Source organism: Myodes glareolus, chromosome 2, assembly GCF_982192425.1.
Source record: "Myodes glareolus chromosome 2, mMyoGla1.1, whole genome shotgun sequence".
NCBI lineage: Eukaryota > Metazoa > Chordata > Mammalia > Rodentia > Cricetidae > Myodes > Myodes glareolus.
The window spans coordinates 41,902,632-41,923,280 of record NC_142027.1 but is presented as its reverse complement, the minus strand read 5'-3'; the positions used below and the strand labels follow the sequence as shown (position 1 = coordinate 41,923,280).

Sequence of the window (20,649 nt, the reverse complement as noted above, 5' to 3'; positions counted from 1 at the left end):
AATCTCAGATTCTGAAGATGCCATAGAGAAAATAAACGCTCTGTTCAAAGAAAACAGCAAATCCAACAAATTCTCATCACAAAACATTCAAGAAATCTGGGACACAATAAATGAACGAAATCTAAGAATAATAGGGATTGAAGAAGGAGAAGAACTGCAGATCAAAGGCCCAGAAAATATATTCAACAAAATTATAGAAGAAAACTTTCCCAACCTAAAGAATGATATTCCTATGAAGGTTCAAGAAGCATACAGAACACCGAATAGACTTGATCAAAAAAAAAAAACCCATCCCCTCGCCATGTAATAATCAAAACACAAAACATACAGAGTAAAGAAAGAATATTAAGAGCTGGAAAGGAAAACAGTCAAGTAACTTATAAAGGTAAACCTATCCGACTTACACTGGACTTCTCTATGGAAACCATGAAAGCCAGAAGATCCTGGATAGACGTACTGCAGAAACTAAGAGACCATGGATGCAAACCCAGACTACTATACCCAGCAAAGCTATTGTTCACTATCAATGGAGAAAACAAAATATTCCAGGATGAAAACAAATTTAAAGAATTCGTAGCAACAAATCCAGCCTTACAGAAAGTAATAGAAGGAAAATCGCAACCCAAGGAATCCAACATTCCCAACACTGCCTACAATAACTCATACATCTAGCGACACTTCATAAGCACAACTCAAACAAGGGAAACATACAAACTCTACTAAACAAAAATATAAATAAAAAAAATAATAACCGGAGTCAACAACCACTGGTCATTAATATCACTTAACATTAATGGACTCAACTCACCTATAAAATGGCACAGACTAAGAGATTGGATACAAAAACAGGATCCAACATTCTGCTGTTCACAAGAAACACACCTCAACCACAAAGACAGACATCTACTCAGAGTAAAGGGTTGGGAAAAGGATTTCAAGCAAATGAACCTAAGAAACAAGCGGGTGTGGCCATTCTAATTTCCAACAAAATTGACTTCAAACTAAAATCAATCAGAAGAGAGGAGACAGAAATTTTATACTCATAACAGGAACAATTCATCAGGAGGAAGTCTCAATCCTGAATATCTATGCCCCTAATATAAAAGCACCCACTAATGTAAAATAAAAACTTTTAGAACTCAAGGCAGTCATCAAACCACACACACTAATAGTAGGAGACTTCAACACACCTCTCTCAACAATGGACAGGTCAATCAGACAGAAACCCAACAGAGAAATAAGAGAATTACTAGAGGTAATGAATCAAATGGACTTAACAGATATCTATAGAACATTCCAACCAAATAAGAAAGAATATACCTTCTTCTCTGCAGCTCATGGAACCTTCTCGAAAATTGACCACATACTCGGTAACAAAGCAAACTTTCACAGATACAAAAAAATATTAGCAACCACCTATGTCTTGTCAGGTCACCATGGAATAAAGATAGAATTCAATAACAATTCTAACACCAGAATGCCTACAAACTCATGGAAGATGAACAGTCAACTACTGAATCACCCCTGGGTCAAGGAAGGAATAAAGAAAGAAATTAAAGTCTTCCTTGAATTTAACGAAAATAAAGACACAACATACTCAAACCTATGGGACACAATGAAAGCAGTGCTAAGAAAAAAGTTCATAGCACTAAGTGCCCAATTAAAGAAAACGGAGAAAACACACATTGGAGTAACAGCACACCTGAAAGCTCAAGAAGAAAAAGAAGCAAACTCACACTTGGGGAGTAGAAGATAGAAAAAATCAAACTGAGGTCTGAAATCAACAAAATAGAAACACAAAAATCAATCCAAAGAATCAATGAAACAAAAAGTTGGTTCTTGGAGAAAATCAACAAGATTGACAAACCCCTAGCCAAACTAATCAAATGGCAGAGAGAGAACACTCAAATTAATAAGATCAGAAATGAATAGGGGGACATAGCAACAGACACAGAGGAAATTCAGAGAATCATTAGATCTTACTACGAAAGCTTATATGCCATAAAATTGGAAAATGTCCAAGAAATGGATATTTTTTAGATAAGTACCATTTACCAAAGTTAAATGAAGACCAGGTGAACAATCTAAATAGATCTGTTAGTCGCAAAGAATTAGAAGCTGTTATCAAAAACCTCCCAACCAAAAAAAGCCCAGGACCAGATGGTTTCAATGCAGAATTCTACCAGAACTTCCAAGAAGAGCTAATACCTGTATTCCTTAATGTATCCCACAATATAGAAACAGAAGAGTCATTGCCAAATTCTTTTTATGAAGCTACAGTTACCCTGATACCAAAACCACATAAAGACACAACCAAGAAACAGAATTACAGTCCAATCTCACTCACGAACATCAACGCAAAAATTCTTAACAAATTCCTGGCAAACCGAATTTAAGAACACATTAGAAAAATTATCCATTATGATCAAGTAGGCTTCATCCTAGAGATGCAGGGCTGGTTCAATATATGCAAATCTATCAATGTAATCCATCATATAAATAAACTGAAAGAAAAAAACCATATGATCATTTCATTAGATGCTGAAAAAGCATTTGACAAAATTCAACATCCGTTTATGATAAAGGTGTTGAAGAGATTGGGGATACAAGGATCATTCCTAAATATAAAAAAAGCTATTTACAGCAAGCCGTCAGCTAACATCAAATTGAACAGAGAGAAACTTAAAGCCATTCCATTGAAATCAGGAACACAACAAGGCTGTCCACTCTCCCCATACCTCTTCTACATAGTGCTTGAAGTTCTAGCAATAGCAATAAGACAACATAAGGGGATGAAGGGGATTCGAATTGGAAAGGAAGAAGTTAACCTCTCGTTATTTGCAGACGATATGATAGTGTACATAAGCGACCCCAAAAACTCTACCAAAGAACTCCTACAGATGATAAACACCTTTAGTAATGTGGCAGGATACAAGATCAACTCCAAAAAATCACTTGCCCTCCTATACACAAAGGATAAAGAAGCAGGGAGGGAAATCAGAGAATCTTCACCATTCACGATAGCCAGAAATAGCATAAAATATCTTGGGATAACTCTAACCAAGGAAGTGAAAGACCTATTTGACAAGAACTTTAAGTCTTTGAAGAAAGAAATTGAAGAGGATATCAGTAAATGGAAAGATCTCCCCTGCTCTTGGATTGGGAGGATCAACATAGTTAAAATGGCAATTCTACCAAGAGCAATCTATAGATTCAATGCAATCCCCATTAAAATCCCATCAAACTTCTTCACAGACCTTGAGAGAACAATAATCAACTTTATATGGAAAAACAAAAAATCCAGGATAGTCAAATCAATCTTATACAATAAAGGAACTTCTGGAGGTATAACCATCCCTGACTTCAAACTCTATTACAGAGCTACAGTATTGAAAACAGCTTGGTTTTGGCATAAGAACAGAGAAGTCGAACTATGGAATTGAATAGAAGACCCAGATATTAACCAACAAACCTATGAACACTTGATTTTCGACAAGGGAGCTAAAGGTATGCAATGGATGAAGGAAAGCATCTTTAACAAATGGTGCTGGCATAACTGGATGTCAACCTGTAGAAGAATGAAAGTAGATCCATATTTATCACCATGCACAAAACTAAAATCCAAATGGATTAAAGACCTCAACATTAATCTGACCACACTGAACCTGATAGAAGAGAAAGTGGGAAGTAGTCTACAAGACATAGGCACTGGAGTCTACTTCCTAGGTAGAACCCCAGTAGCACAGACAATAAGAGCAACAATGAACAAATGGGACCTCCTGAAACTGAGAAGCTTCTGTAAAGCAAAGGACACTGTGACTAAAACAAAATGGCTACCTTATGACTGGGATAAGATCTTCACCAACCCCTCATCAGACAAAGATCTGATCTCCAAAATATACAATGAACTAAAGAAACTAGACACTAAAACTCTAGTTAACCCAATTAAAAAATAGGGTACTGATCTGAACAGAGAATTCTCAACAGAAGAACTTCGAATGGCCAAAAGACACTTAAGGTCATGCTCAACATCCTTAGCGATCAGGGAAATGCAAACCAAAACAACTATGAGATACCATTTTACACCGGTCAGATTAACTAAACTCAAAAACACCAATGATAGCCTATGCTGGAGAGGATGTGGAATGAGGGGAACACTCATCCATTGTTGATGGGAATGCAAACTTGTGCAGCCACTGTGTAACAGGAGGGGACCGGCTTGTTGGGGTTTCTGTCCCACCCGATACCCCACAGCCGGCATGCCCCAAGGAAGAAATCACACACAGGACTCCATAAGGTTATAAACTGACTGACCCATTAGGTCAGGCTACTTATTAGTTCTTATGACTTATCTTTTTTTTTTGTAATTTTATTAAATTATAAAAAGTTTCCATTTACGCCCCTCCTCCCAATGCCCTCCCACTCCCCCCCTCCCTCTCCTCCTCCCTCTTTGTCCCCTAGGGAAGTCAGGGTCTCCTGCCCTGTGGGAAGTCCAAGTTCCTCCCCCCTCACTCCAGGTCCAGGAAGGTGAGCATCCAAACAGACTGGATCCCAAAAATCCAGTATATGCAGAGGAAACCAGTCCCAGTGTCATTGTCAATGGCTTCTCGGAAAGACTGCAGGCCAGCCACATTCAGAAAATCCGGCCACATTCAGAGAATCTGGTTGGATCACATGCTCGTTCAGTCACGGTCCATCTGGCCTTGGTAAACTCTCATTAGATCCGACCCCTTGTATCAGTGGGTGATAGTATCCCTCGCAGTCCTTCGTCATTTTCTTCCTCCTTTTGCTCCTCGTTTGGATCTTGGGGGGCTCAGTTCGGTGCTCCAACGCGGGCCTCCATCTGTATCGTCTTATGACTTATCTTAACCCATTATTCTGATCTACATTAGCCATATGGCTTGGTACCTTTTTCAGCTGTCAGCTTACATGTTGCTTCTTCGGTGATCTGGACAGGAGTGTCGAGGGAACTTCTGCTTCCTGAAAATTCCTGTTCTCATCGCCCCGCCTCTACTTCCTGTCTGGTTGACACACCTATACTTCCTGCCTGGCCAATCAGCGTTTTATTAAAATACATGATTGACAGAATACAGACAATTCTCCTGTACCACCACTGTGGAAATCAGTGTGGCGCTTTCTCAGGAAACTAGGAGTCAACATACCTCAGGACCCAGCAATTCCACTCTTGGAAATAAACCCAAGAGATGCCCTATAATGCCACAAAAGCTTTTGTTCAACTATGTTCATAGCAGCACTATTTGTAATAGCCAGAACCTGGAAACAATCTAGGTGCCCCTCAATAGAAGAATGATTAAAAAAAGTGTGGAACATATACACATTAGAGTTTTACTCAGTGGTAAAAAACAATGACATCTTGAATTTTGCATGCAAATGGAAGGATTTAGAAAATGCTTTACTGAGTGAGATAACCCAGACCCAAAAAGGATTATCGTATGTACTCACTCATAAGTGGATTGTAGCCATAATTAAAGGTCTTTGAGCCTATTATTCGTGATCCTAGAGAAGCTAAATAAGAAGGTGAACCTGAAGAAAATCAAGTAGTTTTCTTCCTGGATATTGAAAGTAGATAAGAGTGCCAGACAACATTGGGTGCACGAGGGCGGGAGTGGAAGGAAGGGGAGAGGGTTAGAGAGAAGGGAGTAGAGGAGGATTGGGGAAAGCTTGGGAGATTGGGATGGGGGGGAGGGAGAAAGGATGGATATGGGAGCAGGGAAGTATATATTTCAACTAAGGGAGCCATTTTAGGGTTTACAAGAGACTTAATTCTAGAGGGGTTACCAGGTCCATGGAGAGATCCCCAGATTTTTCCCTGGACAGCAGAGGAGAGGGTGCCTGAACTGGCCTTGGCCCATAACCATACTGATAATATTTTGCATATCACCATAGAACCTTCATCTGGCGATGGATGGAGATAGAGACAGAGACCCACATTGGAACACTGGACTTAACTCCCTAGGTCCAAATGAGAAACAGGAGGAGGGAGAACGTGAGCAAGGAAGGCAGGATCAGAGGGAACCTTCACCCGATGATGAATGGAGATTGAGACAGAGACCCACATTGGAGCACTGGATTAAGCCTCCCAAGGTCAAAATGAGGAGCAGACGGAGGGAGAACATGAACAAGAAAGGCAGAACTGTGAGGAGTGCGTTCAACCACTGATACAAGGGGACTGATCTAATGAGAATTCACCAAGGTCAACCGGACTGGGACTGAACTAGCACGTGATCAAACCTGATTCTCTGAATGTGGCCTGATTGTCTGAATGTGGCTGGCATGGGGACTGTCAGAGAAGCCATTGATAATGGCACTGGGACTTGTTTCCTCTGCATGTTCTGGATTTTTGCGATCCTAGTCAGTTTGGATGCTCACCTTCCTAAACCTGGAGGGAGGGGGTAAGAACTTGTACTTCCCACAGGGCAGGAAACACTGACTGCTCTTAGGACTGGAGGCGGAGGAGGAGAGGGAGTGGGGGGAATGGGAGGGTCTTGGGTGGAGGGGCAGGAATGGAAACCTTTGCAAATTAATAAAAAAAAGCTTCTGTAAAGCAAAGAACACAGTCAGCAAGACAAAACATCCTACAGAATGGGAAAGATCTTCACTAACCCCACATCAGACAGAAGTCTGATCTCCAAAATATACAGAGAACTCAAGAAATCGGTCATCAAAAGAACAAATAATCAAATAAAAAAATGAAGTACAGACATAAACAGAGAACGCTCAGCAGATGAATCTAAAATAGTTGAAAGACACTTAAGGAAATGTTCAAGCCTCAGTTCTTAAGCCTTGGCAACAAGCTTTACAAGCAGAGTCATTTCACCAACCAGGGGCTAAGTATTCATTAAAAAGTGTGACATACTCATTGCATTTTGTGTATTAGTAAATACATTTCAGTTTTGCAAACATTCATGTAAGGTCTCACATATGTAAGCTGCTGTGATAGAAACCAAAAAGTAGCAGAGCAGTAGGAATTTAGATTATAATCTACAAGTGAAAGCTATGTGTCACATAGAGTCACGTTTGGCCCAATGTGTGTTATTAAGTTATTCTAATGAGTGATATTTCCTGTCCTAGTAGTGGTTATGTGAAAGCCTTATAAGGAAGCAGTCACAGTTCGGCAAGACCTTGAAACATTAAACTAATAAGGAGTATTAATGGTAGGGGTGTGGCAAGGCAGGACAGGAATTTTCTGTGAAGCGGACTTTTAAGGGAAAGCAAACACATAAGAAAGTAAGGTAGGTCCAGATGAATTTCAGCAATGCATTTTGGATACAACAAAATTTTCATTTGGAGAATTGTGAAAGATAAAGAGACTCAGGAGATAGAGAAGGTTTCATTGGAGAGGACCTCAAATCACACCAGTGTGGGAAATGCATGGTACAGAAAAATATAGCCATGCCCACATCAGCGTATAGAACAAATCTATACAAGATACATATGAAAATACATATGAGATGTTAATAAAGTACGTGCATACCACCTTATAATTATGAAAATGCCTAAAAATATCAAAAGGGCTTGAATTCATCCATTCTGGTCATCAACAATTACCTAGCAGCATCACTTCTGAAAGAAGAGAATATTTGCAGGCTGTCGAATATAAAAACTACAGTTTTACATGAACAGAGATAAAATTTTCAGAGTGAGTGCCTCTGCTACATCAGTAGGAATCTATATGGCATTTCCATGATGATAGAAAAAACGCAAGGTGGAACTGTAGATGGATAGCTCGGGAGACATGAAAGCGTACAATGCGTGAAAGGCCAACAGGAAAATTGCTACACACACACACGTACACATACGCACACACAAACAGATTTGTATATTTGCTTATTTGTGTTCTTATTTTCACATGCACTTCAAAACCCATATTGTATTATTGTATCATAAAGTGTTATTGTTATTTAATTTTTGTTAATATACACTTGAAGCTTTTTTTCAAATATATATCCAATAATTATATTATTGGAAGCTTTAGCTTAATAGTGTCATTTTACCTAAATGAAAAACAATTGACAATCTTTCCTCCCCATTGTGGACTCTTTTCTAAGCATTTCTCTCAACTTGTCCAGTTTACTCTTGGGTTTTGAACTACATAGGCTCTCAAGAGTGAGACCATCAGACAATACAAAGCAGCACTGAAAATGGCCTTAGAGAGCACCCTAGACAATGGAGCCTGGACTCTGTTCACTCATCTGATTACTCCACACTCAGCACTTTACTTTACAGCTATTCCCTGGAGTCATAAATATTTCATTGAATTCTCTTTTTTGTTTATTTATATTGTAACTTTTAGATTGAGTTTCTCTAAGAAGTAAAATTAACCATTTTTAAAGAAGTGAAATAAAAACATGTTGATAACTAGCCATATATTACAGTTCTGCTTCGATTCAGTAAAATAAAAGCCTGCTTCCTCCACATAGTTGAATGTGGTGTTTTTTTCAAACTAGACAGCAGTATTGACATCAAGGAAATAATTGTGATTTGCAGAAATTATACTATTTTTAACAGTTAATACACTTATGTAGCCACACTAAAAAAAAACTTCAACACTGGCTTCATTTTTCTCTGATGTAATTATTCTCATATGTAATAACATTTGTCAGAAAGTACTCTTGTGTTCTTGAAGACTTTAGACTTTTAAAGAAGATTTTAGACTCTTGTACTTTTGTTATTAAAGTATAATGTGAATTACAATATTAAAATTCTTTGGACAGTGAACAACTGCCACATTGGACCTTGAGTCTTCTGTGATTATCTACCCAAACAGAACAGATAATTGTAACAAGTCTAAAAAGTTCTCTGCAATAATTTGGCCAATGAATCTGTGACTTGCTTATTTCTGAAACTGTAAATTACTGGATTTAACACAGGAATTATGACAGTGTAAAAGAGAGAATCTATCATATCTTTCTCATCTACTTGTGGAGATGCAGTGTGCACATATGTGAAGAGAAGAGGACCATAGTATAACGACACAGATAAGAGATGGGCTCCACAGGTGGAGAAGGCTTTCTTTATGCCTTTATCAGACTTCTTTTTTAAGATTGTAATCAGAATAATAGTGTAAGAGACGAGAATTGTTGAAATACTGAAAACTTGAATTGAACCAGAGAAAATAAAAACAATTAGATAATTAAGAGAAGTGTCAGTACAGGAAATTTTTAACAGTGATATAATGTCACAATAAAAATGATGTATCACATTGGAATCACAGAATGTTAATCTCAATAAAAAACCTTCATGAATTAAAGCATGAATAATTCCACCTATAAAGCACAAGACTATCAGACATACACACAGACTATTAGTCATAACTACTGGGTAAAGTAAAGGTTTGCATATGGCTACATAGCGATCATAGGCCATTGCTGCCAAGAGGAAACATTCTGTGGTTGCACTGATATTAAATAAAAAAAATTGTAGCATACATTCAGATAGAGAGATCAGCTTGCTTTTATCAAAGACATTAAGCAGCATCTTTGGAACCACTATGGAGGATATAGATGTATCTACAAACGCTAAACTTCCAAGGAACAGGTACATGGGGATGTGAAGATGAGGGTCAATCCAGATGAGAGTGATCAAACTGACATTTCCCACAATGGTGAGGAGATATATCACCAAGAAGACCAGGAAGAGAGGGATTTTCCACAGTGACTGGTCAATGAGTCCTGTAAGAACAAACTCTGTCAAGACTGTGTCATTCTGCTTGTCCATGTCTTCACTGGATGGCTCTGAAATGAAAGGTAGTGAATGTAAAAGATCATTTGCTAGAGCTTATAAGTTAAAAACTGGAGACGTGGACTTAAAATGAATGCAAACATCTATCAGATGGTCCTTTAAAATTTATTTTTCATTAAATAATAAATTATTTAGATTAATGTAACAACACCGATTTAATTTTTAAAGCAGAGCATGAGTTGAATACTATGGTAAGATGTTTTAAAGACTTTAACATATTTTTAGTATGTGTGCTTGTGTGTCTGCATGTATGTGTATGTGTATGTGTGTGAATGTGCGTGCACACCTGAATATGTGTAGGGAGTCAGAAGTAAATATAGTATCCTTCAAGCTGGTGTTACAGGCATTCATAAGTCTGTAAGTTGTACAAAATGAACTGAGCCCCAGTCCTCTACACCAGCAATCAAGCACTTAATCTCTGGGCCATGTCTCAGGCACTGGATAGCAAGGATGTTAAACAAGTGGAACACACAGACTGTTTTTTACTCACTCAAATGTTACCATTGAGAATAGCCTTAGAACAATTTAAATTTTTTTTAAATTAAATATGTGGTGGTAGAGAAAATAGGTTACTGGGAAGGAAAACTTGTGAGAAATATCAATTACAAAACCATTGTTGTTGTTTTGAGGTTTCTAAACTACATCATATGACTGAATTACTTGGGGACATTGTGTAAAATTTGTGATGTATTTCCATAGAAACTGATACAGTAATTTTAAAATGATTACATTGTAGTCAGAAGGTAGTAGCTCACGCCTTTAATCCCAGCACTCAGTTAGAGGCAGATAGATCTCTGTTACTTCAAGACTAACCTGGTCTACAGAGAAAGTTGCAGGACAGACTCCAAAGCTACACAGAGAAATCTTATTTCAAAAAAAAGGTTAACAACAAAAATGCCTACATTCTAAAAATTTCTGGGTGATACATATATGTGTGAGGTGATCTGACCTTGATAATGGTGAAGCAGTGACAAGGTCAACTTTTAAAAATTAGTAAATTAGCGTGTACAGTGACACATGACACCTATGTTATGTGCAGAGATATCATGTGGTGCCTGTGTGCATGGACATTTCCAGTTTAGCGTCATGATGAAGTCCAGTAGCATAGTTGTAAAATGTTCATCCTCTGATCACGCAGGTGACAAGGGCTCAGCAGGATGAGTGAGCAACAGTGAATACGGACAGTGGCAATGGGAGAGGCTAACGGTGAGTTTATGTGTTTCTTGGCATGACAGAGTACACAAAGAGAATGAAATGGAGACATGGGAATAAATGCAAGAAGTTTATATTAACATAGTTATAATTGAGGTAGATTCCATTTTTTGACAACAACCTGATCCCTGTTACATCAGGCAGAAGTTGTCCACCATTGTTGAAACCAAAGCATTTGAAAATAACCTTTGCATCTTGATAGAAAATACAGTAGAACTGGGCCAAACTGTAAATTCACACTCCTAGATTTGGTTTAGAACAGGAATTGGGTGAGGCACCCAGATGCAAAGCATAGTTTTAGTCATGAAGGCAACACCACCTGGACTCCAGCATCACAGTGCATGCTTTGATTAATACACAGGGCACAAGACCTAGCAGAACTTACAGGCCCAGGGAGCTGTTTACGAACCCCTGATTCTAGCTATTTACTGACTACATGGCTACCTGTTGTTACTGATCATTTTTCTTGATGAATATTCAAATCCTCCTAATTTTCTTTAGAGCCAAATATCTACCTCATCATGCACTCTTTTCATTTGTCACCAAAAGCACAGTTAACTCCAATGAACATCAAAAAAGACAAGAAAAGCTGGAAAATGGTAGCACATTCTTGTCATCCCCAATATTTTAGAGCCTGAGGCAGGAGATTAATTCTTTGACCATAGAGTGAGAACCTGCCTCAAAATAAATACAAAACAACAGCAACCTAATTAAGTTTAACTATATATCTGATAGCCATGGTCCTTAAAATGGGACAGACACTAATATAGACAAAATGAAGCAAAAATGTCAACAGTTAAATTTAAAACACTGGTGGACAAATGAAGGAAACTGTTGATTGCTGAAATTAAGAAACAGGATCTTTGTTGATATGATTTCTTATATGTGACAGAGAGGTGCCAGAAAATCAAAGGTACCAAATTACAGCGGAATCCCTAAGGCAAAGAAAGATACGTTGGGGGAACCAAAGGATGGAGACAGTCACCATCTGTCTTAGTGCTCCAAACCTAACATAAGTTTTACCTATAGAATATTTATTCATGTTTTAAATAAAAGGATAAATACATCTAGGACATAGGATGAAAGTATGAAGAAAGCAAAAAAGTATAGGAAAGGGATATTTGGGTTGGTAAAATTGGAACAAAGGGGAGGAAGAGAAATAGCAAAACAGGGACATTTCACAAAATAGAAGAGCTGCCAGAGGAAGACCGGAAATGAAGAAGGAGGCAAGTCTCAGAGATACAACAGAAAGCCTGTTTTCACAGCAGCTCTTCCCTAGACCATCCTGAAAAATTTTATTTTCCTTTTTCTATAAGCAAAAATTCAATTTTCTAGAGATTCTGTGTTTGCATAAAACATTGATTTTACAAGTTTCTCTTTTACAATGTACATGTCATCTTTGCCTGACATTTCTTTACATATTTTCATCTTTACTTTTGCTATGTCATCAATTCAAATTAAATTTCTCTAGAAATCTGATTTTATTTTCATTTTCATTATTTTTTTCCTAGCAAGGTAAATTTTAATGCTTTATTTCATGTAACCCCAAATGAAAGAATTAGAAATTCTCAAATAAATTTGCACTTAAATTGTATGTATGAGAAAAGGTAAGAATGCCATGTAATAAAGATCTCTGCATATTTCCTGCCTATTTATATGTAGGGTGTATATTTGTATAAAGCAAAGATATATACAGATATATCAGTGTATAAAACTTCATGAAATGAGGTCGGGAGAGAGGAGAGAGAGAGAGAGAGAGAGAGAGAGAGAGAGAGAGAGAGAGAGAGAGAGAAAGATCACATTTCATATATATATATATTCTATTTCTATTTCTATATATGTATATATACTCTTCAATTAAATTATTAGAGGAAGATGAGACTATAGAGGAGTGAGGAAATGTTTTCAATACTCACTTTTTCCGCAACTGTCATAAAAGTTTGTATGTAAGAGCAACTTAATATTTCATCTCATCATAACTAAATGTTACAACTGATTAAGTAGGTAATAAGAACTCTCTAACCATAAGAATTCAGGTTAAATATTTTGCTTATTAATATTTAATCACAAAGTAAAATATATAGACAATCCTTTATTGCTCTTTTCTTCTATACTGATCCAGAATCTGAAAAAGTAAATATAAAATTATTATATACTTAAGAGCATTTTTAGCTCTTCATGAAGGAAGGAGTCTTACAGAAATCATCTCTCTCTTACCTATATCCAGGACGAAGTTTCAGGGATCTTTACCAAGTGTTGGGATTTCTAAAGCAGAGAAAAACACAGTCTTTCAGGAAGTCAGTAACAATGGGAGCAATTCTTAGCACAGTGGCTTATAGTGGAGTGTTCATCCTATAAACACAGACAATTTTTATACAATTTTGTTTTCAACACACATGCCAACCAGCTTTAAACCTGTGTGCTTTTGCCAAAAGAAGAAGAAATGAAGAGCTTAAATTCCCACTATGAGTTCAAACATTCCCCATGGAGAAAGTGTAGCTGCTGTGCTGGGCATCTTGGGCTGGACCTGTGACGAGTCCGAATGATCCCTTGGGTACATTGCTGACATTTACATTATGATTATCTACTCAGAGTATCCAAATACAGCTTTGGTTTAGAAACTACACAGTATGTCACCATTCCTCATATCAGTGGACATTTCTGACAGATCAGGCAAACTTTTATTTAAATTATTTTTTAAGGTTTGCCTACAACGTTTCATCATGTTGTCCTCATATGAATATGTTATTTTACTTTGTTTGTATCCATTCCCTTGCCCACTGCCCTCAGTGTTCCCCCTCTTTCTTCCAGGTGGTGTTCTTTCTTCTAGTTCCTCTGCACTTTAGCCTTCCTATGACATGTATTCGATTTACCTTTTATTTCTTTTGTTTGCTTTAGAGGTCTTCCTCCTTTCTGATAATCCTTATCTATTTTCATGACCTACAAACTCACACATAATACAGTACAAGCATATACACAAATACACTTAAATTTAAGTTCTGTATATGAGAGGTAAATGCAGCATTTTTCTTTCGGGTCCAACTTATTTCACTTGCCTAATGATTTCTAGTTTTATACGTCTTCTTTAAAATGTCACTATTTTATTTTTCTTTGTGACTAAAAATGTTTCATTGCATAAAAGTGTCATGTATTTGCTTGTTGATGGCCATCTAGGTTGGATTAATATTCTGGATATTGTGAAAAGTGTAGAAACATACTAAGATACACAAATATATCTGTGGCACAGTGATTTAGGTTCCTTAGTGTATATTTCCTATCATGGTATAGCTGATATACAACAGTATTTCTCAGTTGTTTGATAACTCCTATATATTATGAAGTGGCTTCATAAACTTGCTTTACCACAAGCAGGGATTAAGTTCTCCTATTTACGCATGTCTTCACAAGCTTTACAAGTCATTTGGTTTTTTGGTGATAGCCACCACAACTTAGATTAAAGTTACTTAATCTAAGCTGAAATATGATTAGGAAGTCTGGGAGTTAAGAAGAAAGAGAAAGGAGAACAAGCACAGGATCTTGGTAGAATGTGGACTCCATCTTTGGTTCCCTCACACAAGAGTGTTGATTGAGTTTCCTAGAGTTTCTTTCTTTGGTTGTTGTAGGTGTGCTCAGAGGTGGTCTCAAAGTCAAACTCAAAGGGGAAATCAAAGGGCATTATTTTTGGATGACTCAATAGGTTATCTAATATTTTTAAAATTTTATAGTGATAAAGAAATGTTGAGCTAAAATTGAATATCTTAGCAGAGGGGAGTCAATTGTTATGACAATTTATAGAGACAGGCATTTATTAACAAAGTCAAAATGTTACTGTTTCCTTAAATTTTTCTGTAATTATCTCCTTGTTCTCATTAGTAATATTTAACTACAGAAGTTTTATATCATTATTTCTTGTAGGTACAATCTTTCCAAATATATTCATTTAATAAATAAGATCTGGTATAATGTTGATATTAAAGTTGCATTGATCTGATGACTAGTCATGTCTACCATGTGTTCCAGGTATTTGTGCTGTTGTTTCTCATACTTATACATATTTCATGAATTTCCTCTTTAAGTGTTTGTCAGTTTTGTACCAAGACTGATAAAGTTTCTTTTTATATACTTGACATAGAAAACTTATTCTCTCCACTCTCCCTCTCATCCCCCCATCTCTCACACACAAATACACACACACACACAGACACTCTCTTAATCCTTTTATTATGGAGTACTGTAGCAGATGTTCTCTAAAGAGAAATGAATGAGATAAAAAGAAATAAGATTGATATAGAAAAGTTGTTAGAGATATATGTTGACTTTGATACACATTATAATAGGATTATAGATGAAGAAAGTCCAGAAATAAATCACTTGTTTTAAATTCCTTATGTAGTTATTTAATTTACTTTTAAAAAGCAATTACTCATTTTAAATATTTTTACACAGATATGGATCTTTGTATATTGATGCAGATTTGAGATTATTTTTGTTAGAACATACCGTACATACATTTCTATTCTTATTCAAGGTGTTGTACCTATACAACTCATTTAGAAATGTAATACAAATTTCTAGTCCTTGAAAGTTATTATTACCTACTAATTAGGATATAAAGAAATGTAAGTTATTAGATTATACTTTCAGTCACATTAGGTATGTTTCTCTTTTCTTTTTTAGCTTTTTGAGACAGGGATTCTCTGTAGCTTTGGGGCCTGTCCTGAAACTAGATCTTGTAGAGTACACTAGCCTCAGACTCAGAGATTCATCTGCCTCTCCCTCTCAAATGCTGGAATTAAAAGTATGAGCCCACTGCCCAGTTTAGATATGTTTTTGAGGTCAGATAGCTATATTTAGATAGACAGGTCATCTTCAAACTCTTCAGAGACCTACAGAGTATGACATTTAAGATGTTTTAATTACATAGGTTCTTTTTTATGACAATAAGAGAAGTCTGCTCCTGGCAATACCAATCTACTTCAGAGAAGATGACAGGCATTGAAGAAACTCCACATGGAGCCTATTTTCTTTGTGGCAAAAGGAAGTCATTGGGCAAACAAGTGTCCTTGCCTTGACTGCTGGAATTATGCTGTCCTATATTGGATAAGAAGGACACTAAAAAGAGTGACTACCATACTTTGACAAGACGAGGCAAGACAGTCCTTCAAAAATCCTGCTTAATAGCAAAGTTTGTCAAATATTCTAGGCCTGTAGGCTAAATATAGATACCCCAACCTTCCAGAGGAACCTTGGGTGACTGCCCAAGCAGCCAGCTGTTTTTTTTTTGTCATTTCTCACATTGTTTGGAATTCACTTGTTTGCACGTTCTACTTACTCAGTTAATATGATTTCCTTCTTGAGTCTCTGAGGGAGTTGAAGACAAGATAATTATAGTTATTCTTGTTATCAGACTCAGAAAAGAATCTCACTAAAGAGGTATAAAGTATTTAAGGTTGAGAGACACCAAAAGATAGTTTTGGATGTTATTGTAAGTTAGGATAGAAAATGAATTAGGTACAAGACTTTGGACTCACCAAGATAGAATAGATAATGGTGCATTTTTCTCTGAATTTGTCAAATGCAAATGGACTAGATATTTTTTATGTTTTTATTGTCTGTATACATTATATATAGCTATTGTACTTATTGTATAAAAGTACATATTTTCTTATATTAGTTATAGTTTTATTTTTTATTTTAGGCAAAATGGAAAGTGTAGTGATATTCTGTTTGTAATGTAACAAATAAAGCTTGACAGCAGAACAGAATCACACTTATTAGCCATAAAAGCCAAGCAGTGGTGGCACACACTTTAATCCCACAACTTGGGTGGTACAGGCAAATGAATCATTGTGAGTTCAAGGCCACCAGGAAATGCAAATCAAAATGATTCTGAGATACCATTTTACACCTGTCAGAATGGATAAGGATAAAAAACATGGATGACATCTTATTTTGAAAAGGATGTAGAGTAAGGGGACCACTGTTCCACTGCTGGAGTGAGTACAAACTTGGACAGATAATTTGGAAATCAATATCATTGCTTCTCAGAAAATTAGGAATCAATCTACATCAAGACCCAGAAATACCACTCTTGGGCATATACCCAAGGAATGCTCATCGTACTGCAAGACACTTGCTCAACTATGTCTAGAGAAGGATTATTTGCAGTAGCCAGAAGCTGGAAATAACCTAGATGCTCCTCAATGGAAGAATGAATAAAGAAAAGGTGATACATTTACACAATAGAGTGGTAAAAGAACAGCAATATCATGAAATTTGCAGGCAAATGAATGGGACTAGTGACTATCATCTGGAGTGAGGTAACTCAAACTCAGAAAGATAAACACCATATGTACTTACTCATAAGTGAATACTAGGTTTTAGGCAAAGGATAACCAGACTAAATCCCACAGCCCTAGAGAAGCTAGGTAACAACTTGGACCCTAAGAGGGACATGTGTATCACCCCAGGAAGGGGAAATAGATAAATTTTCTGGGTAAGCTAGAAGCAGGGGTGGAATGGTGGTAGAGGAGAGGGGGCAGGAGATTAGAACATTAGAGAATATGATGGTTAACCTGGGGGAATGATGGAGAGGGAAAGCAATGAAAGAGATATCTTGATAGAGTCATTATGGAGTGATGGAGAAACCTGGTATTAGGGAAACCCCCAGGGCCTACGAGGATGAACCCATCTAAGACTCCTAGCAATAGTGGAGAGGGTGCCTGAACTGGCCTTTCCTTGTAATCAGAATGATAAATACCCTGTCATCATGGAGTCTTCATTCATAACTGATGAAAGCAGATGCAGTGATCCACAGGCAAACACCTGGTGGAATTCTGGGAGAGCACATTTGGAGAAAGGAAGAAGGTTGTATGAGCAATGGGGGTCATGATGAAGGTAAAGAAATCCACAGAGAACTGGAGCAAGCTTGAGGGAACTCACAAACTCTTGATGAGTAGCTGTGGAGCCTGCATGGGACTAGACTAGGTTCTCTTCATGTATGAGACAATTGTGTAGCCTGATATGTTTGAGGGGCCCCTAGCAGTGGGATCAGGATCTATCTGTGGTGCACAAATAGGCATTTTGGAGCACATTCCCTGTGGTGGGATGTTTTGCTCAGTCTTGATGTGGGGAATAGGGCTTGGCCCTGCCTCAACAGAATTTACCAAGCTTTATAGACTCCCCAGGGGAGGCTTACCCTTTTGGAGGAGTGGATGGGGTGGTTCAGGGTGAGAGGTGAGGGGGGAAACAGGAGGAATGATAGGTGGGGAAATTGTGGTTCCAATGTAAAATGAATAAATAAATTTAAAAATAAACAAAAAATAAGATGAGCCTGGGCTACACTAGATTGATCCAGTATCAAAGAGAAATAGAGCCAGGTATTGGTGGTTCATACCTTTAATCTCAGTGCAAAAGAATCACATGGCTTTAATCCCAACTCTAGGGATGTGGACACAGAAAGGGATATGGTTGGGTGAAGAGAAGATTATAAGGGAGGAGTAGACAGGAGCTCAAAACGTTCAGTCTGAGGATTTGCAAGGACAGGTCCCTTTGGTCTATGGATTCAATAGAGGTAAGAACTGTGGATGGTTGCTCTGCTTCCCTGATCTTTCAACATTTACCCTATTCTGACTTGGGGCTTTTATTATTAAGATCAAATAGAAATCATGCTGCATTTATATGTTATATCTCTAAATATATCTTTAAAATATATTTGGATTTATTTTATTTTTTTTAAAGTTTATTAAATTATGAAAGTTTTCATTTCCGCCCCTCCTCCCAACACCCTCCCCCTCCCTCCTCCCCCTCCTCCTCCCTCTTCATCCCTAAGAGCAGTTAGGGCTTCCAGCCCTGTGGGAAGTTCAAGTTCCTCCCCACTCCTTCCAGGTCCCTGAAGGTGAGTATCCGAACAGACTGGATCCCAACAATCTAGCATATGCAGAGGAAACAAGTCCCAGTGTCATTGTCAGTGGCTTTTCAGAAAGGCTCCGGACCAGCCACATTCAGAGATCCAGCCACATTCAGAAAATCTGGTTGGATCACATGCTCGTTCAGTCCCACTTTGAACCTGATAGAAGAGAAAGTGGGAAGTAGTCTACAAGATTTAGGCACAGGAGGCCTCTTCCTAAGTAGGACCCCAGCAGCACAGACAATAAGAGAAACAATGAATAAATGGGATCTACTGAAACTGGGAAGCTTCTGTAAAGCAAAGGACACTGTCAGTAAGACAAAAAGGCTGCCTTCTGACTGGGAGAAGATCTTCACCAACCCCTCATCAGACAAAGGTCTGATCTCCAGAATATACAAAGAACTCAAGAAACTAGACACTAAAACTCTAATTAACCCAATTAAAAAATGGGGTACTGATCTGAACAGAGAATTCACAACAGATGAACTTCGAATGGCCAGAAGACACTTAAGGTCATGCTCAACCTCCTTAGCGATCAGGGAAATGCAAATCAAAACCACTTTGAGATACCATCTTACACCTGTCAGAATAGCTAAAGTTAAAAACACCAATGATAGCCTATGCTGGAGAGGATGTGGAATGAGGGGAACACTCATCCATTGTTGGTGGGAATGCAAACTTGTGCAGCCACTTTGGAAATCAGTGTGGCGGTTTCTCAGGAAACTGGGAGTCAACCTCCCTCAGGACCCAGCAATTCCTCTCTTGGGAATATACCCTAGAGATTCCCAAACATACTACAAAAGCGTTTGTTCAACTATGTTCATAGCAGCGCTATTTGTAATAGCCAGAACCTGGAAACAGCCTAGGTGCCCCTCAATAGAAGAATGGGTAAAAAAGGTGTGGAACATATACACATTAGAGTTTTACTCAGCAGTAAAAAATAATGACATCTTGAATTTTGCATGCAAATGGATGGACATAGAAAACGCTTTACTGAGTGAGGTAAGCCAGACCCAAAAAGAGGAACACGGTATGTATTCACTCATAAGTGGATTCTAACCATAATTTAAGGTCTTTGAGCCTATTATTCGTGATCCTAGAGAAGCTAAATAAGAAGACGAACCTGATGAAGATTATTTAGCTATCCGCCAGGAGGTAGGAAATAGTCAAGAGTCCCAGGTAACCTTGGGTGCATGGGGGGGGGTGGGGTGGGAGGGTTGTTGGAAGGGGAGAGGGTTAGAGAGAAGGGAGTAGGGGAGGAATGGAGAAAGCTCGGTTGACCGAGATGGGGGGAAGGGAGAAAGGATGAATGTGGGATCAGGGAAGAATATATTTCAACTAAGGGAGTCATTTTAGAGTTTACAGGAAACTTGATTATATATGGGATCCCAGGTCCAAGGAGAGATCCCCAGATTGTTCTCTGGACAGAGGAGGGGGTGCCTGAACCGGCTTTGGCCCGTGACCATACTGATGAATATTTTGCTTATCACCATAGATCCTTCATCTGGCGTTGGATGGCGATACAGATGGAGGCCCGCGTTGGAGCACCGAACTGAGCCCCCCAAGATCCAAATGAGGAGCAGAAGGAAGAAGAAAATGACGAAGGACTGCGAGGGATACTATCACCCACTGATACAAGGGGTCGGATCTAATGAGAGTTTACCAAGGCCAGATGGACCGTGACTGAACGAGCATGTGATCCAACCAGATTCTCTGAATGTGGCCGGATTTTCTGAATGTGGCTGGCCTGCAGTCTTTCTGAGAAG

General features: G+C 38.0%; 1 protein-coding gene across 1 annotated transcript; it reads right to left on the bottom strand.

Annotated features, from left to right (window-relative positions):
• Positions 1-8,808: 8,808 nt before the first annotated feature.
• Positions 8,809-9,745, bottom strand: LOC125392664 (olfactory receptor 5H19). Its single transcript, XM_085676946.2, has one exon. It carries the CDS (start codon positions 9,736-9,738, stop codon positions 8,809-8,811), a length of 930 nt encoding a protein of 309 aa, XP_085533072.2. The 5' UTR covers positions 9,739-9,745.
• Positions 9,746-20,649: the final 10,904 nt, after the last annotated feature.

Coding starts and splice junctions, on each gene's coding strand:
- LOC125392664 (XM_085676946.2), bottom strand. CDS start 9,738: ATGGACAAGCAGAATGACACAGTCTTGACAGAGTTTGTTCTTACAGGA.